The sequence below is a fragment of the Syngnathus floridae genome, chromosome 3, assembly GCF_059516105.1.
Source record: "Syngnathus floridae isolate MCC-2025c chromosome 3, RoL_Sflo_1.0, whole genome shotgun sequence".
Classification (NCBI taxonomy): Eukaryota; Metazoa; Chordata; class Actinopteri; order Syngnathiformes; family Syngnathidae; genus Syngnathus; species Syngnathus floridae.
The window spans coordinates 2712853-2725104 of NC_142415.1; the positions used below are offsets into that span (position 1 = coordinate 2712853).

Genomic DNA, 12252 nt, shown 5'->3' on the forward strand with positions numbered 1-12252 from the left:
ACAAACTCAGGTCTTTCATGTGGCCCCTTGTAAAAATTAATTGCCCACCCCTGCTCTACAACATGCGTGGCACCTGATAAAATTGTGTTTCGTCTCTACCGCTACTAGCGGCACTTGTCTTTGTCCTTGTCTGTTATTTATCCTTTTTTGAATTTGGCACTTGTGTTCTTGCACTCTTATGCGCTGCTGTGACAAGTAAATTTCCCCACTGTGGGATGAATAAAGTTCTATCATCATCATCATCATCATCAAATAAATAAATAAATAAATAAATAATAAATAAATAAATAAATAAATAAAATATTGTCAGTGGGAACTTTAACTTGCTTGGGGTCGGATTTTGTTTTGTGTGACAGCTCGTTCTTTTTCTGTCGGTCTTTTGCGCTCTCTCGCAATAATGTACTGATCCCCTGTCCCATCTTGAGTCTTTGTACAATTCCAACAGCTTTCAAATGGCATTTCTGCTGAATGTGATGCTTGAGGTAGTCCAACTTCCATTCCTTCCATATTTCTCCCTCCCTAAACAGGCCCACCACTTTGGCTTAACTGCATGTTTTGCAGAGGACACATTTCTCATTCGAAAAAGAGAAAATCACTTTCAGTTTCACCGTGTCCTCTTGTCGTTGCAGACACTTCGACCGCCATTCAATCTTAAAAGAACTGCCGCATCGCTTATTTATTTTGGCTTGGCGAGTGGATGTGTCGCTGCTCATTCGTTTTGCCATGATTAGCTAATTTAGCATTAGCATCGCTTGACTCTGCCGCAGTGTCGTCAGCTAGCTAACCTGCGTGGCACGGATGGGTAGGACACATGTTCAGGCACTGTCAATCCTATGATTGGCTATGTAGCATAAGTGAACCATATCATATCATTGGCTAGACACCTGTCAATTACTGATTTACACTACAAAAAGGCACAGAAAGAAAATCATTCGTCCACTTAATCAGATTAGATTACGTCTAACATTAGATATTTATTTATTTATTTATTTACCGTTTATGCTGAATTTTATTTTGTGCGCAGCATGGAGTTTCTCGTGCGCAGACTGCGCGACCAGTGCGCAATTGCGCAGCTTAGAGGGAACACTGCTTCTAATTAACTCACAATACATCTATGCCCTCTAGCGGCCAACAAGACGTTGTTTCAACACTGGTGTTTAGATTATTGTTTCTACTTAGCGGAATTTCGTTTTTTGCTGGTGGTTCTGGAATGCATCTCCCACAAAAAACGAGGGATCGCTGTACTTTCACAGAAGTTAAATACGTCCCTCTATCAGTCCAAGCACGGTAGCTACTAGGGACGTGCGGTCAGTGCCTCCCCAGTCATGAACCTCACCGCACGTCACTGGTAGCTACATATACATTTCGAGAAACGTGAACCATGAATCTAGCAGTATCGTGTCTCCTCCCCAGATTCAACTAAACACTGTGTGTAGAAAATGAATGGATGGATATTCTTCCCTAAAAACACCATTAATGGTCGATGCTCTTATAGTGACCTCTCTGTCTTGATCAAAATGTCAGTCCTTATGATGGCTGATTTCTAGTAAATCCCTGAAATGAAATCATAAATACATAAAATATAGTCAGTATTTGTCACTTTTGTTGTTGTTGTTGTTGTGTGGTTTGTGCGAAATAAGAAAAGGACTCAGGCCATTATTGAAGATTGTGCCCTAGAACAGTGTTTCCCAACCACTGTGCCGCGGCACACTGGTGTGCCGTGAAAGACGTTCAGCTGTGCCGTGGGATTGTCCGATATTAATTACGGAGCGCATTGTAATCGCCAAACCACTGGTCAGTTCGCGCAAGGCCTGGTCAGCCACTTGCTAATCGTGCATGTGTGGAGAATCGGAGAATCTTGAGATTTCCTATTGTGTCGATCTGATTGTATTGCATCGGCACATATTCAGTTTATGTGTGTGTTGCTGTGTGCTTTTGCTAACAGTGACAGACACTATGACGGTTGTGGTGCGTTTGTGGTCCAATGGAAATCAGAGCATGCAGTTCAACCGGAGAACCTGGATTGGTTATTTTTCACATACGTAAAATAAGCAGTCAAGTCGAGATTCCTCGACTGTGATAGCCACTCAGCTGCTGTCAGAACAGCAGAGCGTCTTTAAAAGTGACTTTGTTCTTATTGTTGCAATATTTATCGACCTAGTCTAAAACAGTAAACAATATCACGTTGATTCTTTTATTTTAATCACAATCACTTTGAATAGTTTATTTCTCACACCGTCTAAAACCTTTTTAAAAAACGGTCACTTTTATTTAAAAAAAGGAATACAATTTAAAGAATATTTAGTATTTATTTCTATTAAATTATTCGATTCTCCATACATATATAGGAATAGGACTGTACGTGTTTCGTTGTAATATAACTGATTTTAATATAGGAGCTTAACAGATTTTTGTTGGCGGTGTGCCGCGAGATTTTTTCCAATGAAAAGGTGTGCCGTGATTGAAAAAAGGTTGGGAAACACTGCCCTAGAAGAATGGTTCCATGATTCGGTCGTGTATTGACGCCTAATATTTGGAAACAAATCTTTGTAAATACAAAGTTAAACTGTTTGATGAGATAGAAAATATAGTTACATTTTTTAAAAATTTGCATTTAGTTTAGGGTTTAACTTCACCTTGCAAGGCAGATGGTTACACAAGATGACAGTGCGGAAAGTTAGGTTCATCCACATCACAGGTGTCAAACTCCAACCGCTCCTGCATGTTTTCAAATTTCCCCTCGTTAAACACACTTGATTCAATTGATCAGGATCATTATCAGGCACCTGTAGAACGTGAGGATGAACTGATCCACAGAATTTGAACATCTGATCTGTAAAACACTATTTATTGTCTTTGCCTTTAAAAAATTTGATAAACCAATGAGGCAAAATGGCCACAGGTACAGAAGTTATTTGTAATGGTTGCGGATAAATTACTGACATGTTATGTAAAAAATACTTTTTAAGTGCTTGTGTACATATTTTAAAGACGTTGTCCTACCCAAATAGTTTGGTTTGCAAAATGCCTGCCCACCCATCAAGCGTACAACTAAATAATCAAACTAATCTTACATCTGCTTCTTACCTCACAATTTGTCAGTTAATCCAAGGCTGTCTAAAACGCAAACCCATCTAAACCAAAAAGTAAGAAGAGCTGCATTGAGTTCTATTGAACACACAGCTTAGCATTAATGTTATAGCTTTTGGTAATTGGCACAAATTTATTTGCTCAATGAAGTTGTTGACATGGTGGGGGTTGCGGGTAGCGGTGTTTGGTGGTATGTCTGTTGCATGCACCACATGCAGTTTTGTCGAAAGAATTAATAAATGTGTTAAGAGTAGTGTAGGAAGTAATGCCCCCCCCACACACTCTACACTTCTTAAATCGGAGTCGCTTGCCTCATCACAACACCCTATTATGTAAGACTTACATTGTACGTTGTACTCTCCATCGGTTCCACAGAAGCGAGGGCAGGCTGAAATGTCACTCATTGTCAGAAGACAAGACGAACCCCTGAATACAGGCTAAGTGAGGGGAGACTTAAAAAAAAAAAAAAAAAAACAGTGCATGAAGTGTGGCGCAATTCTTCATATTTGGAGTATTTTCACCATGTCACAACACATAAAAAGTTCAGTGCTGTCCTGTAACTTTGCAGGATGCCAGTTTTGAAATGTTTCAATTGGTTCTTTGTTCTTGCCACTGTGAAAAAAAAAGATACCAGTCAATCTCTCATCAGCATTATTTATTTATGTACAAAAGTCTCAAAAGACAAACATTAACAATCGCATACAACACATTCATTTTGTTTAGTGAACAATGCATATACAAGTTTGCAGGAGGTTGAAAAATTGATCTATTACCTACATGTACACAGAGGACAGAAACAACGTTACAACTCAGATGATGTTCATTGCAGATTTGGATTGGTGGAGTCTGTACAATAAATAAGTATAAAATATATGCCATATCTGTGGAATTTTAAAAACAAGTCAAACATACAAAACACAGAATTACTCCTACACCCTCCGAAAAAAGACCAGCTATTTCGGCAAAGGGAGGGTCCAGATTGGAACAAATGTTTCTGCGGGACTTTTAAATAAGAAAATTACATCTACAAAAACTCCATCGTTTGACATTTAGTGGATCCTTTAGTTATGGGCCTTTTGCTGGTTCAACACTAAAAATACAGAGCAATGTATCACATTGGAATTGGTTGGAATTGGGGGGTTAGATCACCAAATGATTCCCGAGCGCGGCACCGCTGCTGCTCACTGCTCCCCTCTCTCCCAGGGGATGGCTCAAAATCACACGGGGATGGGTTAAATGCAGAGGACAAATTTTACCACACCCAGATGTATGTGTGACGATCATTGGGACTTTAAAATAGAAAAAATAAAAAAAATATACAAGCTACTATTACACAACCCTGCATTGGATGCTAACAATGACTATATTTTTCTTTTTGTTGAGTAATTGAGTTTAATAACATGGACATTTAGGACGCTTGTTTCACATATTACCTATTGCCACACTTTCATGGAAGGATGCAGATGATACACACTTCATTTTGTTTGGACAAAATCTTGCTTGTAATATTGATGTTGAAGAGGTCGCTGGCTGACATTATAGAAATCCAACACACAGTTGCAACAAAGACTAAATGTCAGCGACCAAGAAGCATACCCAGCAGATGAGAGCTTTTAAATGTAAAGTACATGCGCATAAATTTGTCTTTTTCCATAGGTAATATTTAGCTTGACAAAAATAAACTTAGTTGTTGTCCAAGCTTCAGCTTTCAACTGAACTCTGCAGTTTTAGACACTTAAAATATCTGACAAGCGTGGCCAACCAACCATCATCTGACGAGCTTCTTAGCTTTCTCACACAGCAAAAGGGCTTTCACCTTGTACTCGCATGTGTCTTCTGACAATAACTCCTCAGGGGCATGTTATGCAAAATGCCAGCAGGACTATAGTAATGATTAATGTGCTCATGATAGAAGTGCAGCGTCTCAAACTTCCCGTTAATGTACGAAGAGTCGGCCATAATTCTGCACAATAATTCTACGTCGAGTTTAAGCCGTCTAGTAATCAAAAACACACCACTTGGACCTGGACCACAAAAGTCTATAGTCAATGTATAGTGAGTGCATTGTCTGAGTATGTGTGTGTATTTTTTTGTTTTGTTTTCATGATATTGCAGCCACATAGGCTCTTTGTTCTTCCCGTTCTGCCTGTCACTCATAGCTTCATCTTGTGGACCACAGGGATTGGCAGGACCTGGTGGATCTTGGCTCTGTCGGGGTCCACTTCCAATCGAATCCAGTCAGGGTGAAATGAGCCCTTGAAGCCTACAAACGCCAATTTATCTTCAGGAGGAAAACATTGAAGAGGGTGAGGACCTGACGTGAAGATTGTTGCTTCTAAGCAAGCTTCTTCTGGGTTTGTGTTGACTCTGGCTTGCGTGCCCAAAGCTGTTGAGTGGGTCTGGTTATTTTAGTATCCTCTCCCAGTCCAAAACCACAAATGATTGTAGCACATAGTAAGTCTCAGTTCATAGGTTATGCCTTAGAGGGAAACTTTTCCTTTGCCTCTCTAGGGCTTGAGACTAACTTTGTAACCTGACGTTTTAGGGGCGCAAGTAGATTTGTGTCATGAAAGGACTAGAGTAAATATCAAAGTGTAAATATTCATCCCACTTATTTACACTATATTACTGAAATGCGGAGTGCAGGTTTGTCAGCAACAAAATATATTCAAGAATTGTTTTTTTGTTTTAATCAGTAAATTACTGGTTGCTTGGGTGCGAGTAGATGAAAATTGCAGTTTCACGGTCTCAAATTTTGAGAGGCAAAATGCCACCATTTTGGTGCAACATGTTTACCTTTAAAGTGTGAGGAATCCCTTGAGATAACATGTTCGGAATTGGCACATTATAAATAAAATGTACCTAACTTGAATTATGATGTCTATTCATCATCTAGTATTTAAACACATGCTCTGTGCTTTCCAAATATTGTCAGAGATGGATGTATGGATGCCCGAGTTTGGCATTTATTATTTTATGTCCTGAAACAACATCATTCATTGTAAATTAGCAGACTACTATTTTAGTTAACATTAAGGTTAACACTACACATTTAATTGAAAAACAAATCATATTTTGTTGTCAGAAATTACCTTTCAATGGCTTTCCTGAGTACGCTCCAAGTCGCTCCAATACTTTGGTCCATGGACCTCTTGTTATCAGACGCCCTTTTGATGTCAGGAGAACAACAGAACTGGAGAAAGAATGGGACATAATAACAATAATAAAGAAACCACAGTTCAAGTCACTCCAATTAATCACGTTTCACAAACTTGTGTAAGGAAAGTAATCATTTTAGTTGGATAATTTTACTGCATTCAGTTCATTATGAATCAAAGATTTCTGTATTGTGTTGCTGGTTACATTGCAAAGCCTGCTCTTACCCATCTTTCAGTCCACTGATGTAGTTGTTTATCTGCGCAGGCACACCCTGAAGGATTGAGTTCCTGAAGCCTTTGCTCTCTATCACCTTGCCATCATGCCCATCGATTATGGTTAGCTGCACGCCATCTTCTGGTTGGTACAATTTCCGGCCATTCACCTGTCATTGCCAGTCATTCACATAACTTTCTAAAGTGCTACTACACACTGTTCAGCATCATTTAATCAGACGCTTAAAGCAATGTTTGTAAATATACAATGTATTATAAAAATAGGTATTTTAAATAAGGAAGAAAAGAGGAAAAAGTCTTAGCAGTTAGTAATTCAGGGTTACATGAGGCGAATGTGAGCTACTTACCCGCTTGAATACTTAAACATACATATGAAGTGATATTAAGGTTTAGTACTACTTTCTCTACCTCAGTCATTAGTGTTCCGTTGGCTTTTATACCTAGTCAAGAAAACAGGGCCCAATTCAGAAAAGGTCCTTGGAGGACCCAGATTATGTATCATTTGCACTAATATGCGCAATGAATGGAAAATAGTTAGGTGGTTTGGTGTAGCCTGATGTGCATTTCTGAGGTGGGGCACACTTGAGCAAACAAACAATTTGAAGGAACCAATCAGCAAAGAGCGGGGATGACTTTGAGGGGGAAACAAAAAAAATCTGTCTTACTTTGAAATAAATGCTTCCAGTGCCATCAACACCTGATACAACATTGGGTCTGGTTTGCCAAGCTCCACGAATGAAAGTGCAATTATCAAAATTGAAACTCAGGGAATAGTAGTAAAACAAAATAACATTAAGTATTGAGCACAAATTTGAACATAATACCTTGGTCCCACAGCCCAAATCCCAAAATATGACCATGTACTTTGTATTGAATTATAATTCGAAACTAACATTTGTAACATTTTGCAGTGTATGCAAATCTTAAGTCAGAGCAGTGAGGGAAATCTCCAACGCAAAGGAAAAACATAAAATTACCTCCGTAAAGGCAAAGTCCTCCTTAATGTGGAAAAACCGAGTATTATAGGACTCTAGTTTGACTTCCAGTAAGTGCTCTGGTGAGTGCTGAAACAAACAAAAATAAATATGAGACAATTTTGACATTTGAGAGAGACCGAGTTGCCACAATAAGACAACAAATAAATAGATATACATTTTACTTTTGTATAAATTATTTTTTTATTTATAAATTATTTTAATTAATCACTACTTCAATCAAAATCAAGTATTAATGTCAGTGTTGGTTCCTAATAATTAGTGCATGTTTACCCCTTGCTGGCGATGCAGGTTCTAAGCCCATATACTTTCAAAAATAATTTCTCTCTCTCTCCCTCTCTCTCTCTCTCTCTCTCTCTCTCTCTCTCTCTCTCTCTCTCTCTCTCTCTCTCATCATCTATCTATTTTTATGATTACTAATTGGAGTCTTCACTTTGAACATTAAAAGCACTTGTATGCTTGCCCACAATTTTTAATTTTAGATGATTTTTCAGATGACAAAATCAGTTCAGATGAACATAAACCTAAGACTGTTGAACCACATTCAGCAAGCCAACATGTTCATTATCAAACTTTCCAAAATATTTGTATAATGTCCACCACAAATTGAGCATTTCAATATTATTTGAGTATGAAATTGATTCTTTCCCATTTCTCACCAGTCTGTCATTTGGGATCTTCCTGGGCATTGGCACATCTACGACAGGCAGCTCAGCATGTTTTGGATAGGCCTGTGCCATGCAATTGCTGGGTGGACTCCCTTTAGGGATGACTGCTGTTATCTTTACCCTCTCGCATCCTTTGAGGGAGCAAAAGGCAAATTGCTCCTTGTCATTATGAGCCTGAACCTTCAAGAAGAGCAGCCTGCAAAACACATCATATCAAAACACACAACCACCACAGTTAGTTTGGAAGTATTGACATGATTAAAAACAAAGCTCTGTCTGTAATTGTGATATACTATATACCGTAATTTTCGGACTAAAAGGCGCTCCGGAATATAGGTCGCATTAGCCATAAAATGCAGAATAACGTGAAAAAAAACATATATATAAGTCACTCCGGAGTATGTCGCATTTTGGGGGGAAATTTATTCGACAAAATCCAACACAAAGAACAGACATGAACGAGCAACAACAGGCTAAACTATAGGTATGTTAACGTGACATAAACACAAACGAAGAGCTGAGAACGGGCCTGACGTTCAGAGTTATTAAAAAAACCTATTACATAAATAACACGTTTATAAAACCATCTGTGTCACTCCAATTCATTAAATCCATCGATCGTCCTTTTTCAACATTGGGTGCGCGCCGCTGACGGCGTTGCACTTCAAAATATTCCACAGGCCCATATGATATATAAATTAGATATCAAATAACCATTATATAAGCAATAATATTATCAAACCATCTGTGCACTCTAAATCATTAAATCCATCGATCAAATTCCTCGTCCTTTGTCAACAACGCCGCGCGTGCGCCCTGACGTCAGCCTCGTCGTTATTCCACAGATCTAGTATATAACTATATTGTAGCGTTAACAAAGTACAAGGAAAGACGTGGGTTTTGTAAACGGCTCTTTATTTAAAAAAACAAACTTCCAGGCGTGTGGCGGCATGGACTTCCAGCCACGGAGGTGGAAGAGAGATCCATAGAATAGGACCGGCCGTGCGTAAAAGCCATGACTGAGCCCCATCCACCGTCCCCGGACAGCCACCCGGCCGAGCGCCGGCCCCCGACTTCTATCCACGGAGGTGAAAGAGAGCTCCGTAGAGTAGGACCGGGCGTGCGTAAAAGCCATAATAGTTTTCAAACCTTCTGTGTCACTCCAAATCCTTAAATCCTTCAAACTCTTCGTCCTCCGTGTCACTTAGAAACAAAGCCGCAATGATGTACGTGGGGCTCTTCGTCATTATCGTCATCCCGTGATCAAGCTTTGTCCTTTTTGTAAACAACCGCCGCGCTGCGCTGCGCCGTGCTGCTCCGCGCTACTGACGTAACTTGAAATTCAAATTACAGTAATCCCTTGCTACATCGCGGTTCATTTATCGCGGTTTCACTTTTTTTTCTTTTGGGGAAAATTTTAGAAAACATTCACATATACGTAAGTTGCTCCTCATTATAAGTCGCCCCCCCACCCAAACTATGAAAAAAAAACGCGACTTATAGTCCGAAAATTACGGTGTGTATATATATATATATATATATATATATATATATATATACACACACACACACACACACACACACACACACACACACACACACACACACACACACACACACACACACACACACACACACACACACACACACACACGCGCGCGCACACACACACACACACACATACAGTGTCCTAGTGGTAGAGTGTCCGCCCTGAGACTGGAAGGTTGTGGGTTCAAACCCCGGCTGGGTCATACCAAAGACTATAAAAATGGGACCCATTGCCTCCCTGCTTGGCACTCAGCATTAAGAGTTGGAATTGGGGGGTTAGATCACCAAATGATTCCCGAGCGCGGCACCGCTGCTGCTCACTGCTCCCCTCTCCCCCAGGGGATGGATCAAAATCACACGGGGATGGGTTAAATGCAGAGGACAAATTTCACCACACCTAGATGTGTGTGTGACGATCATTGGGACTTTAACTTGATATAAATCTATCGATCGGTCGATCCATCCATCCATCCATCCATCCATCCATCCATCCATCCATCCATCCATCCATCCATCCATCCATCCATCCATCCATCCATCCATCCATCCATCCATCAGTACAAAATGTCGATACATACATCTATCAGTACAAAATGTTGATGTCTATACACAGTTTATACATAGTTATATTGCAGATATGATGTTATCAAGAGGTAGATTAGGACACTTAAGTTCTCCCTTTGCGTTCAGTTATGCAAACCTCTACATTTGTAGTCCTAGCAACTAATTTAAACACAATATCATATTAAAGAGATACATTGATGAAATTCTATGTTTGTTCATAGGTTCAGAAAACTCATTATTTCAGTTCAGACATTATCCTAATAATAAATAGCCTTTCCTGAAATTTACTGTGGAACACAACACAGATATGAAACATTTAATGGATTTACTTATTTTTGTCAATGAACATCAAACACTACTATTGATCATATACAAACTGATGGGAACATTATTTTACGTGCAGAAAGCAGTAAAGCAGGAGTGGTTCCAAATCACTCAAAGATAACATCCTTTATGGACAGTTCCTCAGACAAGTTATGACAGAGGGGGTAATTAGGAGAAGCAAGAACCTTATTACTGTGGTGTCTTCCCTGTAGCCATTGAGGAACCTAAGCTTGCAAGTAAAAATTGGTTGCCCCGAGAGGTCAATGGTAATTATAGATGGGGTACATCTACTGTACATATTGTGCTCACATACATACCATTAAAGTATTTACTCACCCACAGAACAGGCAAATAATTGTGGGGCCCATGGTGGTTTTTGGGACATTTGAATGGACATTCATACTCACCCGCCATGTTAATTATATTTTTAATACATTTTTGAATATGTTTTTGAACACGTTATATGCAGTTATATGCAAATAGTACTGTATTGTATCAGTGGCGAGTATTTGGGGATTTTAATGAGGCACCTGGGACAACTATGGGGGTCCTCAGTATCCGGAAGTAGTTGACAGTGAGTGGGAGTTTTGCCGGGTCTTGACTGTAACTGCCGCTGTTGTGTGTTTCAGTAAATTTATAATTTTAACAACAAACCCCGAATGCGTGGAGTGATTTGCGTCCATGCGCGCGACAAAATAAAAAAAAAAAAACAATTAATAAATTATAGTATGTCTACACATGATGTTTATTTGCTGAAATGTTCATGTGGTATTATCGATGTTGGACAAAGTACAATCTCAAATTGAGAATAGTACAGCACAAAGCTGCAATCAAAAATGGTAATGGACTACATCAGAGGTCACATATTCCACTCTTCGGGATCTGGTGCTTTGCATGTTTTATATGGCTTCCTACTGCAACACACCTGATAAAATTAGCGTATGACGTCGCCAAAGGGGGGCGGCGGCAGGGGTTACGGTGGAAAATGTGACAACTCAACGTCCAAAAACTCTGACCAATTATCACCAAAATTTGTGTGAGCAAGTGTAGGCATGTGATAATTATTCTCTAAAATATTAGAACAAAACTCGCAATATATATCAACCTACTTCATGTTGTGAGGTTGCCTGTCCATATGTTGCCTTGTAAAAAAAAAAAAAAAAAGGTGCCTGATTATCACCCAAATTGATGTGGACATATGTATAAAAATATCCCTTCCTCCCTCCCTCCCTCCCTCCCCCCCTCCCTCCCTCCCTCCCTCCCTCCCTAACCCACCAACCCAACCCAACCCATCCATTCATCCACCCATCCATCCATCCATTTTCTATGGTCACAGGCATGCTGGAGCCTATCCCAGCAGTCATCAGGCAGTAGGTGGGGGACACCCTGAACTGGTTGTCAGCCAATCGCAGGGCACACAGAGACGAACAACCATTCACACTCACAGCTAGGGACAATTTGTAGTGCTCAACCGGCCTTCCAAGCATGTTTTTGCGATGTGGGAGGAAACCGGAGTGCCCGGAAAAAAACCCACGCGGGCACGGGGAGAACATGCAAACTCCACACACACAGGGAGAGCCGGAGTCGAATTTGCACCCTCCTAACTATGAGGCGGACGTGCTAACAGTGTTCCACCGAGCCGCCTGTATAAAAATATGATAATCATAATCT

The 12252-nt window shown here is 39.9% G+C and overlaps 1 protein-coding gene across 6 annotated transcripts in view; it reads right to left on the minus strand.

Moving 5' to 3' along the window:
• Nucleotides 1–3730: 3730 nt before the first annotated feature.
• The window catches only part of cemip (cell migration inducing hyaluronidase 1), a 197236-nt gene continuing 188714 nt past the window's right edge, over nt 3731–12252 (minus strand). For 5 of the 6 annotated variants that reach the window (XM_088370826.1, XM_088370827.1, XM_088370828.1 and 2 more), the window contains 5 exons: nt 8137–8341; nt 7460–7546; nt 6474–6631; nt 6183–6283; nt 3731–5476 (listed from right to left, as the gene is read on the minus strand). In XM_088370826.1, coding sequence (XP_088226952.1) covers nt 5244–5476; nt 6183–6283; nt 6474–6631; nt 7460–7546; nt 8137–8341 — 784 coding nt within the window. In that variant the 3' untranslated portion in view covers nt 3731–5243. The remainder of the gene's footprint in view (nt 5477–6182; nt 6284–6473; nt 6632–7459; nt 7547–8136; nt 8342–12252) is intronic. The other variant, XM_088370825.1, reaches the window with a different exon arrangement.